This window comes from Sus scrofa, chromosome 1 (assembly GCF_000003025.6).
Source record: "Sus scrofa isolate TJ Tabasco breed Duroc chromosome 1, Sscrofa11.1, whole genome shotgun sequence".
Taxonomy (NCBI): domain Eukaryota; kingdom Metazoa; phylum Chordata; class Mammalia; order Artiodactyla; family Suidae; genus Sus; species Sus scrofa.
In genome coordinates, this window is record NC_010443.5 from 33,983,607 (window position 1) to 34,010,936 (window position 27,330).

The 27,330-nt window shown below is 35.6% G+C and overlaps 1 protein-coding gene across 1 annotated transcript in view; it reads right to left on the reverse strand.

The window, feature by feature from the left end:
- LAMA2 (laminin subunit alpha 2) overlaps positions 1–27,330 on the reverse strand; it is a 594,330-nt gene that overhangs the window by 218,195 nt on the left and 348,805 nt on the right. Inside the window, 3 exon segments of the mRNA XM_021084463.1 lie at positions 7,360–7,446; positions 18,726–18,853; positions 23,700–23,813. Of these exon segments, the coding sequence (XP_020940122.1) occupies positions 7,360–7,446; positions 18,726–18,853; positions 23,700–23,813 (329 nt within the window).

The following is a 27,330-nucleotide window of genomic DNA, read 5'->3' on the forward strand; positions in this document are numbered from 1 at the left end:
TTATTAAATAGAATATCGAAAGATCCTCATTATTTGTGTGGGGGCTGTGAGTTTCTCTGCATTAATAATGACCTTTTATGTATTCGCATATCTGTACAGAGGCAGATTTTCACTGAAGCATCTTTACTGAGAAACAGGCATGCTGCATATTATGGTAACCCGCCATAAGGTGATGTTTAATTGTGCCTACAACTCTTAACTAGCTCCAGTGCTTCTTTTTTTCTTTTTAAAAAGGACTAAACACTATTATACATATTATTGAAAACCGAAAGTTCATTTATTTATGAAGCATGGGAAAGATTTTTAAAAATTATAGTATCAAATTTCCCTCTAACCATGTATTACATTTTAAAATGGTAATTAATGTTACAGATGCATAGATACACCTTTATAGGAGGCACCTATTTATATTCTACTCTGTCTTCTCTTTCAGTTACATTTGCTCATATTTCATATTAAGCTCCACTTGCCAAAGGAGGAATGAAAGAGTATATCTGAGGTCCTATGATCAGGCTAGCTCTGTATCTGTGCCATCTTAGCAGAATAGAAAGTCCTTTACAGTGAGGGTCAAAATGAAGGGGAACAAACACAGTGTGGGAGAATATATTTCAATAATACACTGTGTTTATGCTCATCCACTTATATAAGTCCCTGTGTAGAGAGAAATGTTCACTACTATTTGAAATAGAAATCGTTTAAATCCAGTACATCATATGAGGATACTTTAATAGTATGATGATCGTGTGGAAAAGTCATTAATTTTGTAAGATACATTGGTTATCCTAAGTTGTCTAGGACATTTATAGATGCCATAATAATCTTGTATAATTAACATTTTATCATATTTTTAATAAGATTACTAGTTCTAATGTTAACAAGATATTTTATAAATTGTGAAAGTCATTGTATAAATATTGCTTGGAGGAATAAATGTTACATTGTGTAAATGTTACCTGCCACCCACAAATATAATTGCTTATTAATTCTCTTTTGTAAAATACGAACTCAGATTTTAGTGCATAATATTCCCCCATAATCCTTCAGGCATGATATTCAATAAAGAAAGGTAGAAGATTCTTTTGCATTTTAACCCAATTCTTCTCACCTTATTTGGTATTCAGAGCTCACGATCACATCCACATATATTCACATCTCATTTTGCTTACCATTAAGAGAATGACTTTGCTCCACTAGAATAACGATATATAATGATCATTATCACAGACCAAAACAAAAACAAAAACAAAAACAAAACCCCATTATTTTCAGCTCACTTTCCTCAAAATAACTTATTGCCCTCAGGAGAGATGGCATTATACAAGAAGCTCTGGGAATTTTTTTAAAGAGTAGATACTAATTAATAAGTCCAAAATTCTCCCACAATAATAATTTAAAAAGCAACTCAATCCTTGAGAAAATAATTATAAATAGAATAACTGAGGAAGCATCTGTCTATTACCTTGCTGTAGGACATATAAGGAGACTTACTGAATATATATGATAAATAATTCATGTTACTTCCCCGAAAAGAAACATTCAGATTTTATTACTAGTGTGTGCGCGTGCGTGCATGCATTGCGTGTGTGCATGCTTGTGTGTTTCTATACATAGAGGAGTATTCTTGGAGACTTGTCGAAATATTTCAATAGGAATTAAAAAGTAATTCTAGGGTCAGTGATTACAGTACTACTAATCATATAATCTGTATTAATGATAGTAGTGTTTTATAGTCCAATCGAGTTGAATTCGCCTAAGTAAAATTGGTATAAATCACAGTTCTTCAGGCTTTCCAGCTTCGCAGATTTTCACTCTACCAAAACTAATTTTAAGTTGAAATCTCAAGTCCTCTCATTTTCATATGCAAGGCAGAAGGAAGGCATTTTTAAACAGAGTTTATTGGATTTTTTGCTAGAGATGAACATCTTGACATGAGAAAGTCACTGTTCCTTTCCACGTTTGCTAACTTTTTTTCCAAATCAAATTGCAACGTTTTAAAAAGAGATCCTTGAAATGTGGATAACACACAGTTATGTAATATGGCTGTTTCTACTGGTGACTTAGGAATACTATTAAGGGAAGATATTTTAACAGCTATTTAACAGTATACACACATATATACATATACATATATATATATTCATACATACCAACACACACATACATACATATATATGGGGGGAACAGCAGAAGTGGAGAGAATCAATGAGAAGAAGAGATGAAACCAGTGACACTTTTATCTCATTCTGCTCCATCATTATTTCAACAACTTTTGGCTAAAATCAGTGGTCTACATTTTCCTATCTATAGATGAACACAACACTTCAATCTTTCTAAGCAAATTAGAAAAGCTCTTGCTTTTTCCCTTCCCACTCCTCCTTAAACATTACCGAGCACTTTTACATGACACTTCTACTACAGTCCACGGAGTTGATCCTTGAACAACATGGGTTTGAACAGCACAAATCTACTCCTACACAGATTTTTTTTCCCCAATAAATACCACACTACTACATGATCCAAGGCTGGTTGAATCCCTGGAGACCACACTGTGGATACAGAGGGCCAACTCTAAAGTTAGACACGGCTTTCAATTGCACAGGAGTCAGTGCCCCTAACCTCTGTGTTGTTGTAGGGTAACTGTACTTAAAAAGGTAGCAGGGAACTATTATAGATAAGCAAATATTTTAAAGGAAGAATAGAAAATGGCAACCGACTCAGGCTGGGATTCATCAAGGGCCCTTTAAGGATGACAGAGCTGAATTTTAAGAGTTGAGCAGAGTGAGTCTGAAACAGAGGGGTGGAAAGGCTGCAGTCTTCCAGGCAGAGGGAACAGTATTGGCAAAGGCACAGAGTCTAAATGGAAGTGGCTGTGTAATCATGCTAAATTCCTACGACCTCTCATTTGACTGAATCAGCTAAAGACTGAAGGAGTGTATCTGCTTATATGGTGCCTTTCTGCAAATTAAAAAAGGGTTCTCTCTGTGTATATGCAGAAAAATGAAAAGGCAGTGGACATGGCTGGGCACCCAAGCACAGCAGGTGTATTGGCAAGGAGAGGCACAGTGGATTCGAGCCCCTAGTTTCCCCCCTTGGCTGAGTACTTTTGTGCAGTGTACAAACTGCACAAACACAGATAGCAGCTTTTTTTTTTTTTTTTTTTTTTTGGTCTTTTTAGGGCCGAACACACGGCATATGGAGGTTCCCAGGCTAGGGGCCGAATCCGAGCCGTAGCTGCTGGTCTACACCACAGCCACAGCCACAGATCCAAGCTGTGTCTGAGACCTACACCACAGCTCATGGCAACGCCAGATCCTCAACCCTCTGAGCAAGGCCAGGGATCAAACCTGCATCTTCATGGATGCTAGTCAGATTCGTTAACCGTTGAGCCATGACGGGAACTCCCAGATAGCAGCTTTTTGAAACCTCACTTCGAGTCACAATTTTCCTAATGGCACTACCAAGTATGTACAATGGTTTCTCTTATTTCTATAACCCCATGCTCTGCATCCAGGAATCAAGGGCTGAAGGAGACTCAGCCATGAGTAGAAATTCTCACCAGCAAAGTGATAAGATGCCAATCATACTCAGATGAGAGTCAAGACATTTCTGAAGCAGAGAATATATAAATTGGATTTTGGAACTGAAATTTTAAAAACAAAAAGTAATTTCTCTGACACTGAATATAAACCATGTGGATAAAGTAGCAGGTGAATTTTCCAAATACTAAGCAAATGCACTCAAATATCTTCTGCATTCTCAGTGGTAACTATGAAATTAGTCTCAACTTTGATCTCTCTATCCTTATTTAGGGAGACTGAAAAATTGGCCAGCTTGGGAGGGGAGTGGGTTTAAGGGGTTTGTGCATCTCATTAAGTTACCTGTAGTCCTGTGAATCTAGGTGGGTGAACTTGCCTCAGTTAAAAATAAGTGTCTTTCTCCATAAAGTGTGATATATTGCTGAGATGACAAGCTTATTCAGAAAGTAGCTTAGTGCCCAGTAGAACAGGTGTCATCAGCATTTAGCTCACTTTTTTTCCCCCTCCAAGTTCTTTTTAATTTTCTCTTGACGCTCGGACACGCATCCTTTTTTGACCTTTAAATAATGTCTTGTTTTTCTATTTTCTCCTCTTATCTAGACAATAAAAGTCTGAAATCTTAGCGAAGTGCCATGATAAATACCCTATTCCCTAACTCCTGGCTTCTTTTAATTTTGTTTAAAATGTTCCCCAGTCAGAAGAAAGCAGTAATATCTCAAAGCATGAGTGCTTTGGCCTCAAGCAAAAATTTCTGAAAACTGTAACTAGTGTCCTATGTGTGACAGAATATCAATTCATATTTTGTCATATCTTGTGTTGCCATCCTCTTATTCATGATTTTTTTCCATTCCCTCAATTCAAACAGCAAGTCCATCTGTGCTGCATGACTGACTGAAGGAATCCATCAGGAATAAAAACAGAAACATTGGAATCTTTTGGACACTGGCTTTAATAGTCACCATTTCTATGAATGGGGCCTCTTCTCCTGCAACTCATCCCCAAACAAGAAATGGGATGGAGCTGGAAAGGCAGATGGAGGAGAAATGATGAAAGTGGAGATGTTGGCTGGTTCCAGTGTGGAAAGAAAACAACAGTTTGTGTCCTGTGCCCCCAAGAGTGGTAGGAAAGGAGTGGAGAGAGCTTAGACCTGAGAGGAAAGGTAACCACAAAGAGAGGAAAATGGAAGAGCCGGCAGAAATGAGCTTGGATAAATTACTCACAACGATTGGTCCCATCCTAGGTCCATTGCTCAAAACACACACACTCTCTCTCTCTCATACACACACACACACACGTGCACACAACACATGCACACACGCACTTTCTCTCTCTCACTCACTCAAGCCTTCAAGCCTCCTGGTACTAAGTAAGCTTGTTAGAACTTTGGTTCTAACCAAAGTTAGAGATGGGAAATGAGGAGGAGAGAAAAAAACAACTGGAAACAATCTTTTTTTTTTTTTTTAAGTTGGGATCTAATTGACATATAACACTACATAAGTTTAAAGTGTACTTGACTGAGATTATGTGTCCAAGCTCTCACAGCTCGTACATATAAAGAAATCGATCTCAAAATAGAAATTGAGATAAAAATATAAAGTTATAAGTTCCGTCCATCTGAGCTGTAGTCTTAGATGCATTCTTGTGATACTATAAAAGTAGGGGATTTATGATCACATAAGATTAGAAAATGCTGAGTTAAATAAACGGAGGAGATTTTTTTTTTTCCACTCCAGGACTGGTCCGAAGTTTTAACATGCTAATAGATGCTTTCCAAACTTACGTGATCACAAAACTCTATTCCAAGAACATCTACAGCTTGGGAAACACAGCTTCAATTTTTCAACGCTGATTTTGTGTGAGTGATGTGCATAAACTGATTACACCAATCACTCAAAGAATAGTTTTGATTGTAAGATTTTCAAAGCAACCAGTATCTCCTTGCCACTCTGACCCTTCTTCTCCCTCCCACCCACTTCAGCCTGCACATCTCAAAAAATATTTCTCCTGATATCTTAGATTCATTTAATGGACTTTTTGGCTCATATAAATACAGAGACTTGAGAGGCTTTAAATATTCCTAGGAAAACCCTAAACCAAACTCTAGCTAGAAAAATAGAATGTCTCATTTTCTGTATAATGATAGTTGAAGATTATTTTTGACTGAAAAACTTAGAGGTAAGATATGCCATTTGAGAAGCTGCATATGCATGTCTCTGTCTTCTTTTCAATCAGATTAATAAAGATTTTAGACAGGAAATCATCCTTTCTGTCAGGTATTTCTTTCCTAGGTGAATTTTATTATTCAGATTAGAATGTTCTCCAGAACACATTCAGTCTTCTCATCCACATTCAAAATGTGAGCTGGTTGAAGGCAAGGATGGTAGGAGGCACCTGTTTATAGCTTGTGTCTAGCACATGGTAGTTGCTAAACAAATGCTTGTTAAATAAAATGTAGGATTTTAAATTGTAAGATGGTTCAAAGGCTACTCTGTAATGTGTATAGAAAATCCACATCATGGAGCAAAGAAGTATGAATATATCAGAGACTAAGCTCACCTAGATAAGTGGATTTAATGGTCTTGTATGACAGAGCAGCTGTCATTTTTCAGTTGCTAAAAAAAAAAAGATTGCCTGTAGTGAGCCAGATGGGTTAGGCCTTTGATGTAAATCTGTCTTGGCAATGATATGTTCTGCTATTACAGTAAGTAATATGCACACGCCCTCCTTAAACAACAACAACAAAAACAACAACACGATCAAAGACTTCCAGTTTCTCAATTGCAAATAAATCCTCCTTATTTCAGTTCGGTTCCTCCATTGCTAATTTATAGATGCTGCCATACTCCCAAACAGTACTTGTTGCTGCTAGGAACTGTCATTGGCACTTTGTCCACAGACTGCTAGCTGTTAGCTAAATTCTCTCTGGGTGATTGGCTCTTGCTTCATTAACTTTATCAGCCTGGATGAAATAGGGCTGATGGCTGTCAAGAGGACAGGGAAGGATAGGCAGAAATAGCCTTCTGTGGTGTTAGCCTGGGTGATGCTGAGTGAAAGCAGGTCACTGCCTCTGCCCCTCCTCCCCTCTCTGCCCCACCTCTAGTGATGGCAGCAAAGAGACTATCTTCAGAGCTAAACCCAGAGAGATGTTGTTGTGGTTGTCAATGGTATTGTGGGAGAATTTTGTACATTTTCAGTGAGACTGAAATACGGAAGAACCTTGTCCTCAAAAAGATTTCAGGAGGAAAAATAATCACACAAATTGTATAAAATAATATCCATGGCTCCACTGCAAAACAGCCTAGTAAATTTAACAGGAATCAAAACACTGGCTTAGAAATAATTAGATGAGGATATAAATCATGATAATAAATTACATTTTGTCTCCATTTTCAAATATATTTAAGGTAAATTATGGACCACTTGCTGAACTATGAACTATACATTTAAGCCACATTTTAGGGACAAAGAGCTAATTATGAAAAATAAATACTGCCAACTTAGACAGTAAGATAAATCTTAAAGTGCATGACTTTCCACTTGAGCAATGCTTTCTAGAAAGATTGTAGGTTAATGGTTAACCTTTAAGATTAAAACATTAATCAAACATTCGCTGAGTGAATGGAGATTTATAGAGCAATTTCTAGAGAATAAATAAACTATAAAAATAGAATACATTTTTTTTTTTTGACAAGCGCGGTGAGAAACTTTATTTCACCCCACTGAGTGTGGTGGCTTTTCTGGGGTAGCGCAAAGGACAATAATGTCTGTGGTTTTACAATTCCCAAGGTGGTAATCATGTTGAAAGACCGTAGTACATGCTTACCTCTCACAGCGTGGTCCTATGTACCCAACAGGGCACTTATCACAGATCAATCCAAGACTTCGGTCCAAATGGCATGTCGGGCTAAAGCTATGTTGAGGTTATTGGGGAACAATAGGGACAAGGAAGAAGAACACACACAAAGTCATTAGCAGCAGATTTTCATTTCTCATCTTCCAATACTGCTGTGACAAAAGGGTACAGGCTGGTCATTCCTGTCTCACAGACGGAGATTATGGTCTGGCCAATCGAGGATGAAATGACATTGCTATTTCTGCAGACGTGAATACAGCCCAGTGGAGAGCAGTATCTCTGTGACATGTTATTAACTGACTTTTGACTGTTCTGGGTCTGTGATCATCAGTAACAAGTGGGACTCCACAGCTACTTTTTAGGGATTCCCCAGGCTTACAAAATACTGCCTCACATTCTTTCTCTTTGGCCAAATCCTTCTGAGTTTGAAGCAACCCAAAGAAGTCAGAGATTTTGGAAAACTTAAGTCTGTGGCAGTAGCGGGGATGTGGTTCTTTCATCCAGTACCGCTGTCACGTGTGTGTGCGTGAGTGCGCGCGTGTGCACACAAGCTGCTGCCTACGTGTACTCATAGGTACACTGTTTACATAAATGGAACCCTTGGAAAAGCTTTCTGATGAGATCAAGCATGCCTATTCTACCTAAATTTATAATAAACCCAAACAAACTACAACAACTTTGCCATTTCAAATCTTCTGGGCATGTTCCACAGTTTACCTCTGTGCACATATTTTCATTTTGGGTCTGAAGTACAGAGTTGAATGCCAAGTCTGGAACCAGCAGAGGAATTACGTACTAGCTGTAGCCTCCACGAACACATTAGACTCTGGCCATATTTCTTTGCCATGTGAGAGATACCCTTCTTGCATGGACCCTTAGCCCAGAGTGACACAACAGCTCTCTGAAGAGCCAGCAACTAATCTGAATTCTGTGAGTTCTGCTACTCTACCATTTTAAAAGGAAATGCCCCCAATTAATCTTTCTCCCATTATATTTCCCTAAATAGATTTATTTTCTATTATATATGACAGGACAATTCAGTAGAGGCTTGCTTGATGGCTAAATGAATTAAAGAGAGAACAACAAATTAAGCACTGCAGATCCAGAGTTCATTTTGCTCCCGACACTTGCATGACTTTGGAATACTTTCTTAACTTTTGTGTACCTCAGATCACAGGTAATATTTTTAAATAATATCCCTCCCGCTTAACTCATAGTAGTCCTGTAAAGATTTAATAATTCTTTCTTCCTGTATTAAGATTGAAGTAGAGTTTATTTACAATATGTGTTAGTTTCAGGTGTATAGAAAAATGATATATATATATATATTTCAGGTTATTTGCCATTATAGGTTATTACAAGATATTGAATAGTTTTCCCTATGTTATATAGTAAATCCTTTTGCTTATATATTTTACGTATCATAGTTTATCCCTCCCCTACTCCTTTCCCCTTTGAAAGCCATAGTTTGTTTTCTATGTCTAGGAGTATGTTTTGCTTCTGTATATAAATTCATTTGTATTATTTCCTAGATTCTACATATAAGTGATATCATATAGTATTGTCTTTTCTTTCTTACTTCCTTAGCATGATAGTCTGTAGTGTATGTATGTGTGTGTATACATACATATATACACACACACATACACATCTTATCTTAAACCAATTGTCTTTTGATGAGTAATTGGGTTGTTTCTATGTCTTGGTTATTATAAACAGTGCTGCTGTGAACACTGAGGTGAAAGTATCTTCTTGAATTAGAGTTTTTGTCTTTTCTGGAATGGGAATGCTAGATCACATGGTAGCTCTATTTTTAGTTTTTAAAGAACCATCATATTGTTTTCCATAGTGGCTGCACCAGTTTAGATTCCCATGAACAGCATAGGAGGGTTCCCTTTTCTCTACACCCTCTCTAGCATCTATTATTTGTAGACTTTTTGATGATAGCTAATTGGACTGGTGTGAGGTGATAACTCATTGTGGTTTTTGATTCACATTTCTCTAATAATTAGCAATGTTGGACATCATTTCATGTGGTTGTTGGCATCTATATGTCTTCTTTGGAGAAATGTTTAAGTCTTCTGCTTATTTTTGATTGGATTTTTGCTTTTATAGATTTCATAATTCTTATTTTTTGACAGTAGCAAGCTATTGGAACCAAGTAGTTCTATCATTTAAAAATTTCAATTCAGTGGAAAGTTTCAATGAATAGTCAGTGGGGAAAAGTCTGGTCTGAGGTATCTTGAGTTTACAAATCTTACTCAGATAAAAGATTCACATTAAGGGGCTCTGGTGGCTGCCAGGAGTAGCAGAACAAAGTCACACCCGGCCTGTGGTCTGTGAGAGGAGAACCAACTTTCAGGGAGCAGCTTGTGGTTTGGCCCCTGTGACCCTAACGGAGCCCACCAGGAGTGTTTTCTTGGCAGTAGTATGGCTGCACTGAAGAGAAGAGGCACATGCCTAAATGGAAAGAAATGGATTTTTTTTTTCATCCTCACCTGTGATTTGCTATTGTTTTCAGACATAAAAGAGAGGCCTGCAATTTGACAAATCTTTAGAGTACACATATGTCTTCTTTTAAAACTGGCCTTCTCTAACTACCTCATTGTCTATGGAGAAAATGACTTTAACTAGAAGCCCTAGGTTTCCCACCCATGTGGGACTACAATGATTGAAAGAAAACCACAGCGATTGTTTTTTAAATCCTAAATTAGTTTACCATACATCATGTCAAAGGTGCTTGACAAGGTTTCTGACTTTAAAACTATTTATAAAATAGGTTTCAAATTCTTAAATATACTCATGCCTCAGTTAAGGCTGACAGAGGTAAAATAAAACACACTCACTGACAAAAATCAATGCTTTTTCAGAAAAACTAAGCAATAACAATATATCATATTTGACTAGCTCTTTGCATTTTTAGAGTGCTTTTAATAATAATTCTATCACATTTTCATAAAATCCCATGAACTGGTTGGGGGAGGCATAATTTTTCTTGTCCAAAGTCATATGCTAATTTCCTGGAGAATTTTGCTCAAGATCCAAAGATTTTGATCTCCAACATGATATTCTCTTTTCCCTGTAACCAGAATTAAGTAAATTTAAACTTCTAGTAACGTAACGAGCTGACATGATGAGTCTAATTAAAAACTCCTCATAAAATATATTTACATTTATTCTTCAATACTTTTGATTTTTCCATTTTTAAATTTTTATTGGCATATAGTTGATTTACAATGTTGTGTTAGTTTCAAGTGTAAAGTGATTCAGTTATATATATATATATACATATACCTATTTTTTCTTAGATTCTTTTCCTATATAGGTTATTACAGAATATTGAGTAGAGTTCCTTGTGCTATTACAGTAGGTCCCTGCTGGCTATCTATTTTATATGCAGTAGTGTGTATATGTTAATCCTAAACTCCTAATTCCTCCCTCTCCCCAGGTTTCCTCTTTGGTTAAAAGCCTAAGTTTGTTAACAAAATGGGTGAGTCTATTTCTATTTTGTAAATAAGTTCATTTGTATCATTTTAAAAATTAGATTCCACATATAAGGGATATCCTATGATATTTATCTTTCTCTGTCTGACTTAACCTCATTTAGTATGATAATCATTAGGTCCATCCATGTTGCTGCAAACGACATTATTTCATTATTTTTTAGGGCCGAGTAATAGTCTACTGACATACATACCGCATTTTCTTTATCTATTCCTCTTTTGATGGACATTTAGGTTGCTTCCATGTCTTGGCTATTGTATATAATGCTATAAAGAACTTTGGGGTGCATATCTCTTTTCCAATTATGGTTTTATCTGGATACATGCCCAGGAATGGGATCATATGGTAGTTTTATTTTCAGTTTCTTAAGGCAACTCCATATTGTATTCCATAGTAGTTGTACCAATTTACATTCCCACCAACAGTGTAGAGGGTTCACTTTTCTCCACACCCTTTCCAGCATTTATTATTTGTAGGCTTTTTGATGATGGCCATTCTGTGTGGTATGAGGTCTTATCTTGTACTTTTGATTTGCATTTCTCTAATAATTAGCAATGTTGAGCATCTTTTCATGTGCTTTTTTGGCCATCTGTATGTCTTCTTTGAAGAAATGTCTATTTAGGTCTTCTGCCCAGTTTTTGATTTTTTTTTTATATAAAGCTACACGAACTGTTTATATACTCAATACTCTAAACAACATAAACTGAGGGTTCCTTCCCTTATGTTGTAACCAGAGTTATGCCCATGAATAAGATATTATTCAGCCACAGAAATAAAATTAGAATGAGAAATAAACATATACAACAAAAAATGTCTACAGAATTTGGAACGGCAAAGGCAGCAACTTGATACTGATTTTGGCAAATATATGAAGCTAACTGTTCTGGAACAGAAAGAGGAAACTATAAAATCTTTGTTGACTTCGAGTGATTCCAAGATTATGTCATCTACCTCTAGTTGGCTAGTTCTACACCGTTTGAAGGGATATTCTGTTTCCTGGATTATCCACTTCATGCCACAGAAGACACAAGAGATCAAGAACAGAAGGCATTTCCCACCAACGGGAGAGGAAGAGAAGCTATTGCTGGAATAAATATAAGGATCTGTATATAGAGGTAGTCTTTTTAAATGGCTGAATATAGGTTTTTAAAATGATCCATTTATAAGTAAGTGTAATGTGTACATATATATGAATATGTATGGGAACATATGTGTATGTATTTATGATGTGAATATATAAATAGATACAATTAGCTTTGTTCCAGAAAGTATTTGACCCCACCTATCAAAATATGTACCTTAAATAAAATGGTGCAATGAGATTAAAGAGAAAAAACTAAAAAGATAAGATAATATCAAGGGTATATTTAGAGTGTGGAATGCACATTGTAAAAAATGCATATATATGTATGTATGTATGTATTGCAAAATATGTTCATTTGATAATGGCAAGTCAACATATGGCTCTGATCTTTCTCACAGCCAGTACAAGAGCAAACTGAATTGCCTCTTGGTTTCTGTGATGTGAAATGAAATAAAGAATTCTTTCATCACTGGTATAAAGTTTCCATCACTAAGCATTAAACAATCAAGGCGTGTTCTTCATGCGCATGTAGAGTAGAGGAGCAGAACTCTTTTAAACTCATTGTTACCTGGAACACTTGGGTAAGGAAGAGAGACCAAAAGAGGGAAGATGCTGCAAAGTGTCAGTGAGGGAGGAAGCTGGGGTAAGACAGTGATGCTGTCCACACATAACTGCTAAAGGTGTGGAGGATTGTGAGAAAGAGGAGAAAATTGAAGGGAAAACTCATCTTCCTTCAAACTCTGCCTTGGGTCACAAGTATTTTTGAAATTCCTCCTTTGAAAAGTTTCTTTTTTCATTTCAGTGATTCCTGTTCTACTTATTCTCAGGGGAACCATTAAGCAAACACATATTTCTTTAATTATCTCTAAATAATATGAAATCTGACTTAATATCCATAATTGGATTTTGTAATTAGAATTGTGTTATTTTCCCTGTTTATCTAAACCTGAGATTCTCCTTCTGCAAAATGTTAGGTGAAGGTTGCAGCAAACTTCAGCTGATTTTTTTTTTCCTGAATAACTGTGAACATTCATATCCCATCTTCTAAATAATATGATCTACTGAGTAAAGCCTTTCATGCTGATAAAGTATAAAAGCAAATACTTAGCACAGTGCCACAATAAATCATAGCTATAATTTAATAACACTTAATAGATTTTGCCAATATATATTAATTTGTTTAACATTGAGGTTTATTTAGTTACTCATTACATAATTAAACTGCAGTTTTTCATCCTACTCTAGTCCCTTACATTTGAGTTAGCATAGCTGTTGCCAAATCCTAGAGTCATTTTTCAGAGTGGGCATTCACGGTTTGTCTAACATTAAGTCTTGTTAATTTTTGTGTGTGTGTCTCTTCAATGTCTCTGTAATCCTTTCTATTTCTATAGCCCCACTGGAAGAAGCACAGAGAGGTGAATCAAATACACAGGTTCTAATATTGGTTCTGCTACAAGCAAGCGGTATGATCATGATCAAGGTATTAATTTCTTAGGAGTTTAGTTTTCCTTTCTGGTAAGCGGAACTAGTAAGATACATGATAATCACCTATGTTGACATAAAACAATTTGTGGGAAGTGCCTAAAATACCAAACACGCCCTAACATTTCTAAATAATGTTGTTGAATTGAGCACTTCCTTAGATTTACCTTTTGTCTTAGAGTATTTATATTTCTCTCTCATTAGTACTAATTTTAACGGTAATAATTCAAAGCGGCCCCTTAATAAGCCCAAAAGTCAGCTTTAGAATTGGGCCCTTGTGGAGTTCCCATCGTGGCTCAGTGGTTAACGAATCCGACTGGGAACCATGCATGAGGTTGTAGGTTTGCTCCCTGGCCTTGCTCAGTGGGTTAAGCATCCGGTGTTGCAGTGAGCTGGGTGTAGGTTGCAGACGCGCTTGGATCCCGTGTTGCTGTGGCTCTGGCATAGGCCAGTGGCTACGGCTCCAATTCGATCCCTAGCCTGGGAACCTCCATATGCTGCGGGAGCAGCCCAAGAAATGGCAAAAAGAAAAAAAAAAAAAAAGAATTGGGCTATTCTTTCAAAATTTAAAGTGTAGCATTTCTGATGCACACAGAGAATAGTATTCACAATGATATTAATAGATTGAATTTATTAGTCCACTCTCTGTCCAGTCTCTTGCCAAGAATATCTTTAATTTTACTATATGACTGATGAAAAATATATAATGATTTCAATAGTACTGTTTATTCAAACATATCCTAAGTGTTCAATGCAGACAATCATGTGTTTCTTTCATATCGTATTTAATCTATAAACTCTGTGATGTCAGAAATCAGTGAACATGAAACATGTGAAATAGACATTTTTACTTGCTTCTCTAGAGCTCAATTTCACTACCTAGTTACTTTCCATCTATACCTAAAATATATACATCACCAAGATGAGAAAGCTAAGCAAACAGGGGGCCCTATAAATAGTTGATGAAGTGATATATATGTATAATTTAAATATTATATGCTTGTCTGTATTCATACATCACAATAATTGTATCAATCTATCTCTATCTCTTTACACATTTGATTTATTTTGCAATATTATCTAAGAAATTTGGAGCCAAAATGCTTGTGATCTATAAGATTGATGATCAGGGATTAAATAGATAAATCACTAAGGCAAAACTATCACTAAGCTTTACACTCCTAGATGAAGGTTGCAGCAACCTTTAGTTGAATTTTTTTTTTTCCTAAATAACCTGTGAACATTCAAACACTGTCTTCTGGATAATATGCAACTAGTCCATTTATTCCTCAGATTTTCTAACTCAAATTTTAAGAGTAGTGACTTTTTACAAACTCTTTTAAAAGGACAGCTTCTCTAAGTCATGAAGTGTCCTATTATTTGTGAATAAAAAAAATTCAGGTTAATAGATGAAAATGATTTTTCTCATCACAATTGTGCAGCTAAACTATTTTAATTTTCAAAGTTGTTTTAATTTAAGACCTAAAACCTCTGAACACAAACTTCTAGAATATTTAAACAAAGTAGGTTATCACTGTTCCCTGTTTTTACTTATAAAAATGCCACTTTTTAATTAAAATATAGTTGGTTTACAATATTGTGTTAGTTTTATGTGTACATAAAGCATAGTGATTTAGGCTTTTTTACAGACTATATTCCATTGTAAGTTATTACAAGACACTGGCTATAATTCCCTGTAAAACTGCCACATTTAAAGCTGGAATTTCAACTAGGCTATTGTAATCTATTGACAATTCTACTTCTAAGGATAAAATTATTATTATTATTATTTTATAGGGCTGCATCCATGGCACATGGAGGTTCCCAGGCTAGGGGTTGAATTGGAGCTATAGCTGCTGGCCCAAGTCACAGCCACAGCAACGCAGGATCAGAGCCATGTCTGCGACCTACACCACAGCTCACGGCAATGCCGGATCCTTAACTCACTGAGTGAGGCCAGCAATCAAACCTGCAACCTCATGGTTCCTAGTCGGATTCATTTCCGCTGAGCCACGATGGGAACACCCACTAAGGATAAAATTATTACTTAACAATGTAATAATTATTTAATGTAAATGAAAGCACCTTGAAATGAAAGGATCTTTAAAGATTTGGTGTAACTGACATTGTTATTAAGTTATCTTTATTTTAAAGAATCAAGATCTGCATAATATACCAAACTGGAATCCAATACTTAGGAAAATTTTCTCATTGGACATTGGGACCGCAATCCTCTTTGGCACTGAAGGATAGTGTTTTAACAGTTGCTTTCTTTCTTCTTTCAGGAACACAATTAGAATCCATTTTGAAGTAGAAGCACAGTAAACAGAGAAGGGTAGGTCATGAATACCCATAATTACCCAGGCAACGTTCTCTCCCTAATGGCTCTTCTCCATTTAGAGTAAAGTAGGTCCAATTTGAGGATAAATTCATAAGGTCTACATATTCACTCAATTACAGAACTCTGCTAATGTATTAGGCTAGGATCCACATGTTCTATGAATGACCAGTTCTGACGGATTGAAGGCTTGTGCTAATGCCATTGACATTTTGGCTGAGGAGGACTGCAATGCAAATGAGTGGCCAGATGCCATCCTTTTATTTTCTTCAGTGAAAGTTTTGTGTGAATTGAATGGTTCTGGAGAATTCCATTCAGCCACCTGAAGTGAGTAGGTTCTCCATTGCTTGATCTAACCTTTTGTAAGTATACCAGAGAGCAAGGTTTGTGTCATATTATGGCCAACACATTCATTATTTTCCAGATTTCCTTTTTGTCTTCTTCCTCTGCTCTGACACCCCTGGTTGCCAAAGGATCTTCGTTTTATAACCACCCAGGCCTGTGCCCTAATTTCTGAAAATGTTCTGATTGCCAGTATACATTACTCTGTTTCCCATTTAAGCCTTTTTTTTTTTTTTTTTCTCTTTTCTGTCTTTTTAGAGCCACACCAGCAGTATATGGAGGTTCCCAGGCTAGGGGTCTAATCGGAGATGTTGCCACCAGCCTACGCCAGAGCCACAGCAATGCCAGATCCGAGCTGCATCTGCCACCTACACCACAGCTCACTGCACCCCAGATCCTTAACCCACTGAGTGAGGCCAGGGATGGAACCCGCAACCTCATGGTTCCTAGTCAGATTCGTTTCTGCTGCACCACGATGGGAACTCCCCATTTAAGCCTCTTAATGTTATCACTTAAAATGCAGTGTTTTTATAATTTCATTGAATTTATTTTTTCCAAGCTATATTTAAAAAAATTTTAATAGAGTTGATTTACAATGTTGTGTTAATTTCAGGTGCACAGTAAATGATTCAGTTATATATAAATATATTCTTTTTTTTAACATTTTCTTCTATTATAGTTTTTATAAGATATTGAGTATAGTTCCCCCTGCTATACAGTAGGTCCTTATTGGCTGCCTATTTTATATATAGTAGTGTATATATTTTAACCCCAAATTCCTGATTTTTTAAATAGACATCCTCAGTGTAAGACTGTAGAGGAATGAAAAGCACATGGACTTTAAATATAAAATTCTGATGATACTTTAATATTTTATGATTCTGAGCAATAATGGTCAGTCTTTATTTTAGTCTCACTATGTTCAGTCATGATTTTAAGTGCTTTGTGTATTTTAATTTATTTAATTCTCACAACAACACTATAAAAGGTCCTATTGTCACTGCTTATGACAATAGAATTGAGGCACAGAGTTTAAGTAATTTCCCATTGTCACACAGCACTTAAATCAAGGAATTTTACCTCTAGAACTGGCACTATAATGCTCTTTTCCTACTCAGAAACTCTTTTATTAATCTATAAAATAAGAATAATAATGCCCACTTACTGAATTCTTTTTTGAAGGTTAAATAATGCTAAATATAGTGCTTGACCCTATGCCTAGAATATAGTAGTCTGCTTTCATTAAATATTAGTTCTTTCTCTCTTATTTTCCAGTGACTAAGACAGAAAATTTTGAAGGAGGAAGGTTGCTAGGGAAGAGGATAAGGATTTCATGTGGGCTGAAGAGTAGGAAGCAAAAGTCCTATGAGGACTTTTGAAATTAATGACAGAATTATTCTCAAAATCTTGAGCTTGCAATATTCATGGACTCTAGTAACAAAAGACTATTTTCATTAGGAATATCTTGGATAAGACCTCAGAGTATGACCAACTTAATAACACCTTCATATTAAAAAATTGTAACTGACAGATTTCATTAAAAAGCATTAAAAATTTTTGCTCTGCAAGCATTACTACAGCATTTAGAAATAGCTGGAAAGTGTATAATAAAATGTGAATTTTATTAAGCATTAAGCTTACCTTTAAGAAAATTTTTAAAAATGTATTTGATTTAAAATTATATTTATTTATAATGTTACTATTAAAAAGTATTGGTTATTATTCAACATAATATATCCTATTAAAATAAAAAACATTTTTGGTTTCAGGGTCTCGCTTACATAGCTGCTCAAGGGATGACTGCCCTGAGGGAAAAGTGAATTAGAGCAGCTAAAATACAGTGTTCCTCCAAAAGGTAAAGGAAAGAGCAGACAAAATATATACTTTTAAAAGTCTGTTACAAAAGGTGAACAAATAGAAAATGTTTAAAAAAAGAAAGAAATCTGGATTACCAGAAAAATTATATAAAGTTTGCATTAAGCCTTAAGATGTAGTTTATGCAATGTAAGAGGCTAATTATCACCAATATTTCAATATTCATATAATTTATAATATAATAACTATTTCAATAGGATAAACATATATATACACATACATACATATTATATGATAATCCATGTGATAACTAAGAGGTTAAGGTCAACTAGACTGATATTTTATTTTTTTGTGGGGTTTGTGACTTGCCTAAAAGTCACAAATAAACAGTATGAGACTGGGACCCAAATGAGGAGAATTTATATGACAGTAAGAAGACATGTGTGTGTGTGTGTGTGTGTGTGTGTGTGCGCGGCACATCTATGTTTCTTATAATATATATCTGTTACTTGGAGTTGGTTTACAAATTCCATTTGAGTCTGTCTCTTAGATATTAAATCTCCCAAACTAGAGCTAAAATACTGAAGATTCTGCTGAATAAATAGCCTGACTTTAAATATTTTATATTTAGAAAAACATTATCTTCCCGAGAAATTCATGCATATATTTATTATTTTTTATGTGTGACAAGAGAAAGGGTAAGTTCTGTATCAAAAATGCACTTGCAGAACTAGCTTCCCAACTCATGAGAGAGGTAAGTTAGTTACTCACTTATTGGATGGGATATTGAGTGGACAGGCACACGGCTGACAGTCGTCAGAGGTTCCTTTAGTAGGATCACCATAGAAACCAGGAAGACATTTATTGCAATATGGGCCACCTGTGTGATCCTTACAGTTCTGAGGAAGAAATGCACATCAGAGTTTATTATTTTGGTCCCAAGCATCAACACATTACCAAAAATAGGTCTGCAGAGTCATTAGTCTGTTCCCCGCCAGGAAGAATAATTTTCCACACTAAATGGTCAATTTTACAGCTGGGAAATAGCATTGAAAGTTAATTTAATATCTAGCTTATAAAGTACACGCTAGTTTTAGCATATGCATACTTACAAAAAGATGACTGAAATTCATTACAAATTTTTTTCACTATACAAATCTTATTTCCTTTTTTTCCCCCTTCCTTTTTAAAATTTTCTCTTAAGGAAATACATGTGATTGTGAGTATGTGTAAGTGTGTATAGTCACAGAGACTTAATAATACATGTTTAATGGAAATTGTACCTGATTTAGGTCAAAATCAATAGTTCAGCTTAAAACTGCTGATTTAATGAGAACCATGGCTAATCATACGAATCCTGAAACTATGGCCCTCTTATATCAGAGTTTAATTTAGACCTTAGTAGGCTTTGATGATGTGGACAATGCACTAATATATCACACAGGTGAGGGGCTTGCTTGACCCATAATTAGAAAATGGGAATATTGAAAAAAATTTAAGATCTACACCAATATATAATAAAACCACAAGGCACATGACAATTTCCTTCAGACATTGTTTTTAAAATTGAAATGGCATTTTTCTGTCAAGTAGTATTGTTTGGAAACATGTTCTTTTCAAAAAAAATCAAAATAAAATAATTTATACCTTGATTTCTTAATGTTAATTAAAGTACATTCAGAGTTCCTCTTGTGGCTCAGTGGTAACGAACTTGCCTAGTATCCATGAGGATGCAGGTTTGATCCCTGGCCTCACTCAGTGTGTTCAGGATCCAGTATTGTCATGAGCTGTGGTATAGGTGGCAAACATGGCTTGGATCTGATGTTGCTGTGGCTGTGGTGTAGGCTGTTGGCTACAGCTCCAATTCGACCCCTACCCTGGGGACTTCCGTATGCCATGGATGTGGCCCTAAAAAGATCAATCAGTCAATAAATAAATAAAGTACATTCATCCACCTACTTTGTATTCACAAAATTCATCAAGACTGGTAAAAGTAAATGATCACAAAATCAACCAATGAAATTGTCTATAAGACTTCTAACAGCATGAGCTGATCAATTTTTATGATGTTTTGGCAACATGTAGACATAACTTCTTGAATCTCCAATTTCACAGTAAAATGTGTCTAATGCCCATTAAATATCATACAATATGGATTATGACTGAAATATAGTTTTAATTTTACAAAGATAAAATTCTATTTTTTCTCATTTTTAGAGCTTATCAGAGCTTGGGGTTCAAAAAACCTTTAACTTCATAAATGACCAAGTATGTAGGAGAAAGAGCTAATAGCTAAAATATAAATTCATTGTAAGCATTAAGTAAAATTTATTAATCTGGATGACCAATGGGATAGCCAGCTTGATTAAATGAAAGCTCTGAATTATTATTCATTTCAGTGTATTTTTAAGAAGCTCAATTTTAATTACATTTAGCAAATAGATTTAATTAAAAACCACATAAATAAACACTTTTGAACATAGCTTGTTAAATTCCTTGTGGAGAGGAAAAGATTATTTATTGAGTAGAAGATATTAAATTAAAATTCAGTAATTTAACTCTGAACCACTTGCTTACATTCTGTAAAATGTAGGAGCTAAAGCCCATAATATATGAAGTTTTCAAACTCCAAAATTCCATGACAGTTTCATCAACTATAAGAATAGGTGATTCTTTAGTACCTGCTGATACTTGAAAATAGGTTTTCCTTTAGGGTATTTAGAATGATCTCTCACATTTATTGAGCAACCTTCTATCAAAATAGCAAAGATGTCACCTTCACCATCAACACTTGTCTAAATAACAATATATTGGGATGGAATGTGCAAAGCATGAATCAATTTGATAAAGGCTTTCTTCTTTGATTTCCTCTTCATATTACTTCCTTTCAGATTTCGAGTTTATCTAAAGACGGCTATTACTAAAAAGGTATGTTTCTTGCAAAATTCTTTGCATATTGTCATTAATAACACAATCAAAATTATATCTTCAAAGATTTAGGGGCTTTAAAAAATAAGATCATAAAACGTATCATATTTTAACCATGTTGAAAATGCCATTTCTAAAACAACTGAAAATCCTGTACAATCCAGATACCTTGCTTTCCTTTACTGATTAAAAGAAAAATAACGTGTAGAAGTTTCTTACATTTCCTAATGTCATATTTCACTTAGTCGAAATAAAATTAATTGTAAAACTCAAGTGTTTTTGCTAGTAAAACCATAAAACCATATGAGACAATACAGTGGAAACCCAAACTGAAAAGGATGAAAGGTTCACTCTCATGGGTTGGTTATTTTTACAGGTGTCCTGCTACAAAACTGCTTTTCAAATGTCTGTTCACATCACTTATCGTGAGAACAATGACAAGGAACAAGTATGCAATCTTCCCATGTGGCTTTGAATGTTTCCTAGGGCACTTGGTTAGTATTTTGAGTTAAAATGACCTTTTAATGTAGATCTCCACTACAACAGAGGTCTGGATTTTGATCTGATATCAAAAAATATTTTAGTTAATTTAAAATTAGGTTTCAAAGCCAAACTAGCTAAAAAGCAGTTTATCTGTAAATTTCACAAATCTCCTGTTGAATGCTGGGGGAAAAAGCATGAATAATAAAAAAGAAGCTAAAATTTGAGGGTCAACTGAACAGTAAGAATGCCTTTGATGTACAACATTTAAATAATCTTTTCTTAAGAGATCATATTAGAATGAATATGCTCAAAATGGGACATCAGTACTTAGTTATCAATACCATTTCAGATAAAGAGCATTTGAAAGTCTCCAGAAAATATTTATTTATTTATTTTATAGTGTTTTTTTTCTTTTTTCTTTTTTTTCTTTTTATTTTTTTTTAATTTTTGTTGTTGTTGTTGTTGTTGCTGTTGTTGTTGTTGTTGCTATTTCTTGGGCCGCACCCACAGCATATGGAGGTTCCCAGGCTAGGGGTCTAATCGGAGCTGTAGCCACCGGCCTACACCAGAGCCACAGCAATGCAGGATCCGAGCCGCGTCTGCAACCTACACCACAGCTCACGGCATCGCCAGATCGTTAACCCACTGAGCAAGGGCAGGGACCGAACCCGCAACCTCATGGTTCCCAGTCGGATTCGTTAACCACTGCGCCACAACGGGAACTCCCAGAAAATATTTAATTATCACCTATTTACCAGCTACAATGGAAAACTCAGAGAACACTCCAGATTCTATCTCCCTTGACAAGCTCTCTATTATTTCCCTAAGATTCCTCCTGTTATTTGAAGTGCCCTCCTATCTCCCTGCCCATGAAACAAAGTCAATAAACTAGATTTCATTAGTGGAAGGCCTCAGATAATCATTATCCCTTCCCATCTTCCTCCCAAAATTATGCTGAATGAAGCTATTTTATTATAAAACAATGGTCTTCATTCTTAAGAAATATCATAAAACCAAATGGACTAACAGCATCATTTTAGACTTAATGACTTCAACATGAAATATTACTATTGGGAACGCTGTAAGTCTGGTATTGTGATATATTTTTGCCTTCTTAGGTTTAAGTAAAGCAAATCTACATCTGTTTTGGGCTGAATATTTCCTATCACATGTTAGAAAAGTGTTTAAAGGTAACTCAATATTTTTCCCAAGGTAGATTTTAAAAGACTTATTTTATAATTAAAATTAAAATGACTTAGTCTTTCTGTTCATAACAATGCCATTTGAAAAATCTACTGGTTCACAAATTAAGGCTATCATGGCTCATACTGCAATGCAATTAAACAAAATCTTCTGTAGAGCACACAGAAAGAGCATCAATAAACCTAAATGCCAAATCACATTGAAACAAAAGCCCTGAATTTTCATTTTGGATTTTCCCCAGAAGCTTTTAAGTAGAAGAAAAAGGAGGGGAGAGAATGAGCAAGAGAAAGAGAGAACATTAAGAAACATAGATAACAGAGTCTGCCTTCAATTCTACAGGGAAATGAGAGTATGATATCTTCCTAAATTGGCACCATTTCAAATTGTGTTTCTGCAAGACTAATGAAATGAGAAGTGTTGTTTTAAGCTTCCTGCCATGTCAGATGATATAAAACTAACATGCCCTTGAGTTAATCAGAATGGTCTATGCAGCGTAATTCTCCAGTCCAAAGGCTTCTTAGCAGGATGGAAAGTGCTTTGCCCTTTGCAGAGCTTTTTTTTTCTGGTTAAAGTATAGGCTTAAATTATAGGCGGAGTAAGCAGCTCTGGGGAGTATGTATGACATATATTTATTATTTCTTAATCTTTGTATTTAGTTAAATGTTCAAAGTTTAAAATAAAAAAACATGTAGTGTGCCATTTTCCAATTGAAAAAAACTTAATTATGCCTATTACAGAGGTGATATTTTACACTTTTCATATAATGGGGATACTAATCAGTTCCTGTTACAGAAATACAGTTTATTTTTGGTAGATTTATGGAAGGGATTGAAACCATATATATTCATAAAAGATACGTATTCCAGTCATTTGCTATGTTTTATTATGACATATCTGATCCCAATTCATTTCTTAGACTAATATGAATAAACACTTTCTAATACTTATTAGTTAGGGAGGCCACATCTAAAAGAACATTCTCGGCTTCCAACTCAGTTCAATGTAAAGATCTCTGTCAAATCACTTCTTGACGCAAGCGTTCAAGGTCCCAAAGGCAGTAATTGAATTGCAGGGCCTATTGAACTGATTTCAGCCCTGTCAATCAGCATCCCCAAAGGAGAAAGCACTTACCAGGCATTCTCCAGTGATATCATCACAGGATTCCGCGTGACCAAAGCACTGACAGGGTTCACAGATGCCACCAAAAATCGTCCCATTAACTCGTCTGTGCCTAGGCCAACAGGCCTGAAAGGAAGGTAAGGTGTCAAGTTAGTCTCAAGGATTTTTATAAAAGCTCATTTTTTTTTTGATAAAGGAAAATATTTAGGTAGCAAACCCAGCAAACGTGCTTGTCAAAGTGTTGTCATTATGAAAATATTGTTACAGAGGTATTCCTCCTGACATGGGGGCTTCGTACTGACCTTAGCGTTATTTGCAGGTATGAGATTAGAGGAAGCATTAGCTGGATGTCTCCTCTGGAATAGCAAAATAGAGCAGAGATATAAAGAAGTGAAACATGACAGTCTCAAAGTAAAAAGTACAGGTGAGAAAATGGAAGGAAAAGTATTGAAAAAAGGCAGCTGACTTAAGTGAACTCTTCAGAACCTAAGACAGAACCCAATGTCACTGCATGGAATGTAGATTCTCTGGAATGTCCTCCCTTTCCCACATACAAACTGCCCTTAACCCTGTCACTTTCAGAAAACCTTTGCAGTCATTTGGAAGAAACGTAGCACCCTGCTCTTACATTTGACCACATACATGGCTGGCTTCTACACATATATAACTTACATCTCTCATTCCCAACCTCCTGCGTCCTATTATTCTTTCTCAAATTTACACAAATAGTTCATGATTTACTTACCATATATTCTCTTGATATTGTATTTTATGGCATTATTCTACTAGAACTCTACTTAAATCCATCATTCCTTTTTAAGGGTGAAACACTTTATCCTATAAAAATAGAATTCTGACTAGAAAAAGGATATTTGGGTCTCAGAGTACCTGTGTGTTGGGTGCTGGCTTTCCATTCACTGTCACGTTTAAGTTTTCCCTCTGTGGGGGTCACCACAAACTGGACGGCATGCAAAATAATGGGGGCAAATATTGCTGCCCTCTGGGAGCTTATGATCTTCCTCAAATTAAAAATTAATTTTGTGGGTTATTTACTATATATCTGGATGGTTAACTACAACATAATATAGCTTTGAAAAAGTTTTTTTTTTTTTTTTCCAGTTGAAAGTGGAAACGAGAGAAACCACTGAAGTAATAAAGTATACAGAATTGTGTTGTGTATTGTTGGAAATGTTCCTTCTGCCTCAGGATATGAGGACTCTTAAATTTCAACATCGATAGCAAACACATTAAAAAAAAGATGAGCTGATACTTCATAACTGAAAGGAAAACAAAAGCAACTTTCCTCTTAAGTTGGGCAGTATAGAAAAGAAGGCATCAATTTTTAACCCCTCCTAGTAATTTCTCCTCATCTCAGCCTAGACTCATTACAGGAGAGATTTTGTAATGTAATATATATTTCTAAAAACCAGTGAAGCTTTACAAGGAGATCCCGCTGAATAGCATTGAGAACTATGTCTAGATACTCATGTTGCAACAGAAGAAATGGTGGGGGAAAAACTGTAATTGTAATGTATACATGTAAGGATAACCTGACCCCCTTGCTGTACAGTGGGAAAATAAAATTAAAAAAAAAAAAAAAAAAAAAAAGAAATGGAAGCAAATGTGAAAAAAAAAAAAAAAAACCAGTGAAGCTACATATTGAGAAAGAGGTAGAAATTAAGGGTATTGATAACAGAGACTGGATTTACTGTTTTCAGGAAAATATTCTTGGAGCTGTCATTAGTAATAATATATATGTTATGTATTACTCATGTAATGAGTAATGTACTACTCATACCACATCTTCTTTTTTCAGATTTCCCAACCCTTTACACCTTTCTCTTAGCCAGTGATTTCATCTCATTAGTCACAGACAAAACTGGAGCCATTGGAAGCCATTTTTCCACTATCAAGTCAGCAAGGATAAGTATAAATCTCCAATTGTCATTTTCCCATCTGGAATATGGGGATGTGGCATGCAGGATTCCTTATCCTCTCAAAGGAATATCATTCCACTTGTAATCTGTGTCCTATTATCTATTGTCTTCCTAATACTTCCCCTCTGAGCTGCATCAGTAATAGCTTTCCTTTCTAATCGATCATTACCACTAGCTCAAAAATATCATCTTATATCTCCATCAAAAATTAACATAAAAAGACAAAATTAGTTCCTTAATATCCCATAACTTCCAGTTACCTACTTTTCTTTTCAGTGAGACTGCTCTAAAATTTTTTTCCTTACTTTCCCTTTCATGCTTCATTCCATCTTGTGCCATCACCACTTGATTAAAATTCTCTTGTCCATGTCACCAAATTCCAGGTTGCCACATCCAATGCACAACTCTACAATTAACATTTTATTTAACCTCTCATCAAAACATTGTTCCGTTGATTCCCATGTTCCTCAAAAGCCCTCTTCTCACAACTCCCATGATATTACAGTCCCCAAGTTTCTACCCTGTTTCTTTGCTATCTCCTCTGCTTCAACCCACTTCTCATTGTTAGGAGCTCCCAGTGGCTAGTCACTTTCCTTTCTTCCCCCCAAAACCTGCTCCTAGTAATTTTATTCAGCCCCCTATTTGATGGTTCCTTCCAAATACATATCTTTAGACCAGGCAAATATTCTGAGTTCAAGACCTACATATTCTAAGGGACATGGACAATACACTCTGTAGGCTTTTCAAACCTAGTATTTCTAAAATGGACAGTTGATTCGATATTCCCCATCCGAGCCTTTCCTCTCCCAGGTTTCCCCAGCTCAGTAAATGGTACCATATCGCTGCTCAATCTTGTCATCTGACTCACTCTTATACAATCTTTCAACTCTTCATGGCATGTCTATTAGCAAGTCATATTTATTCTACCACTAAAATGTTATTTAGAATAAACATGTCTTTCTACATCCTCTGCCATTATCCTAACAAACCATTATCATCATTACATTCTACAACAGTATACAAACCATTTTCCATTCTACCATTCCTGCCATGTACAATATGTTCTACATACTGTAGTTATAATGACTTTTAAAAACATATTGTTTAGATCATGGCACTACCCAGCTTAGAGCCCTCCTTCCATTGCATTTAGAATAAAACTCTATTTGAGAGTTCTTCACATTCTTCTATTTGAAAGTACTCTATTTGAAAGTTCTTCTCATGCAGTGCAAAACTCTAAATGGCCTGGCTCCTCCAATCCCATCTCGTGCTACTCTCTCCCTTGCTTACTAAGTTCCAGCCACATCTGCCTTCGGCCAAGTCCCTGCAGACTCCAAACTCTTTTTCACTTCCTCATTGGCTCCTTTTACACAGCTGACCCTAAACTCAGTGTAGATGCTACCACCACAGAAGGCTTCCTGACAACCTTTCATAAAGACTCTCTCATCTAATTTCCTAACACATGTTCTCAGTACCTCTATTAGGGTTTCCGGTATATTTTCTTCATGGAATTTATCACATTTATCTAAATTTTCTTTCTAATATGTTTGTCTAGTCTACCATTAAAATTGAATGTCCTTGAGGGCAGAGACCATATCATCCATGTCAAGGGTCTTGATTGTCTAAAAATACAAGGTTATCAATATCTGCTAGCCAAAATCAAAGAGCATTCCATGAAATGGTTAATATCTCCATGATATAGAAGA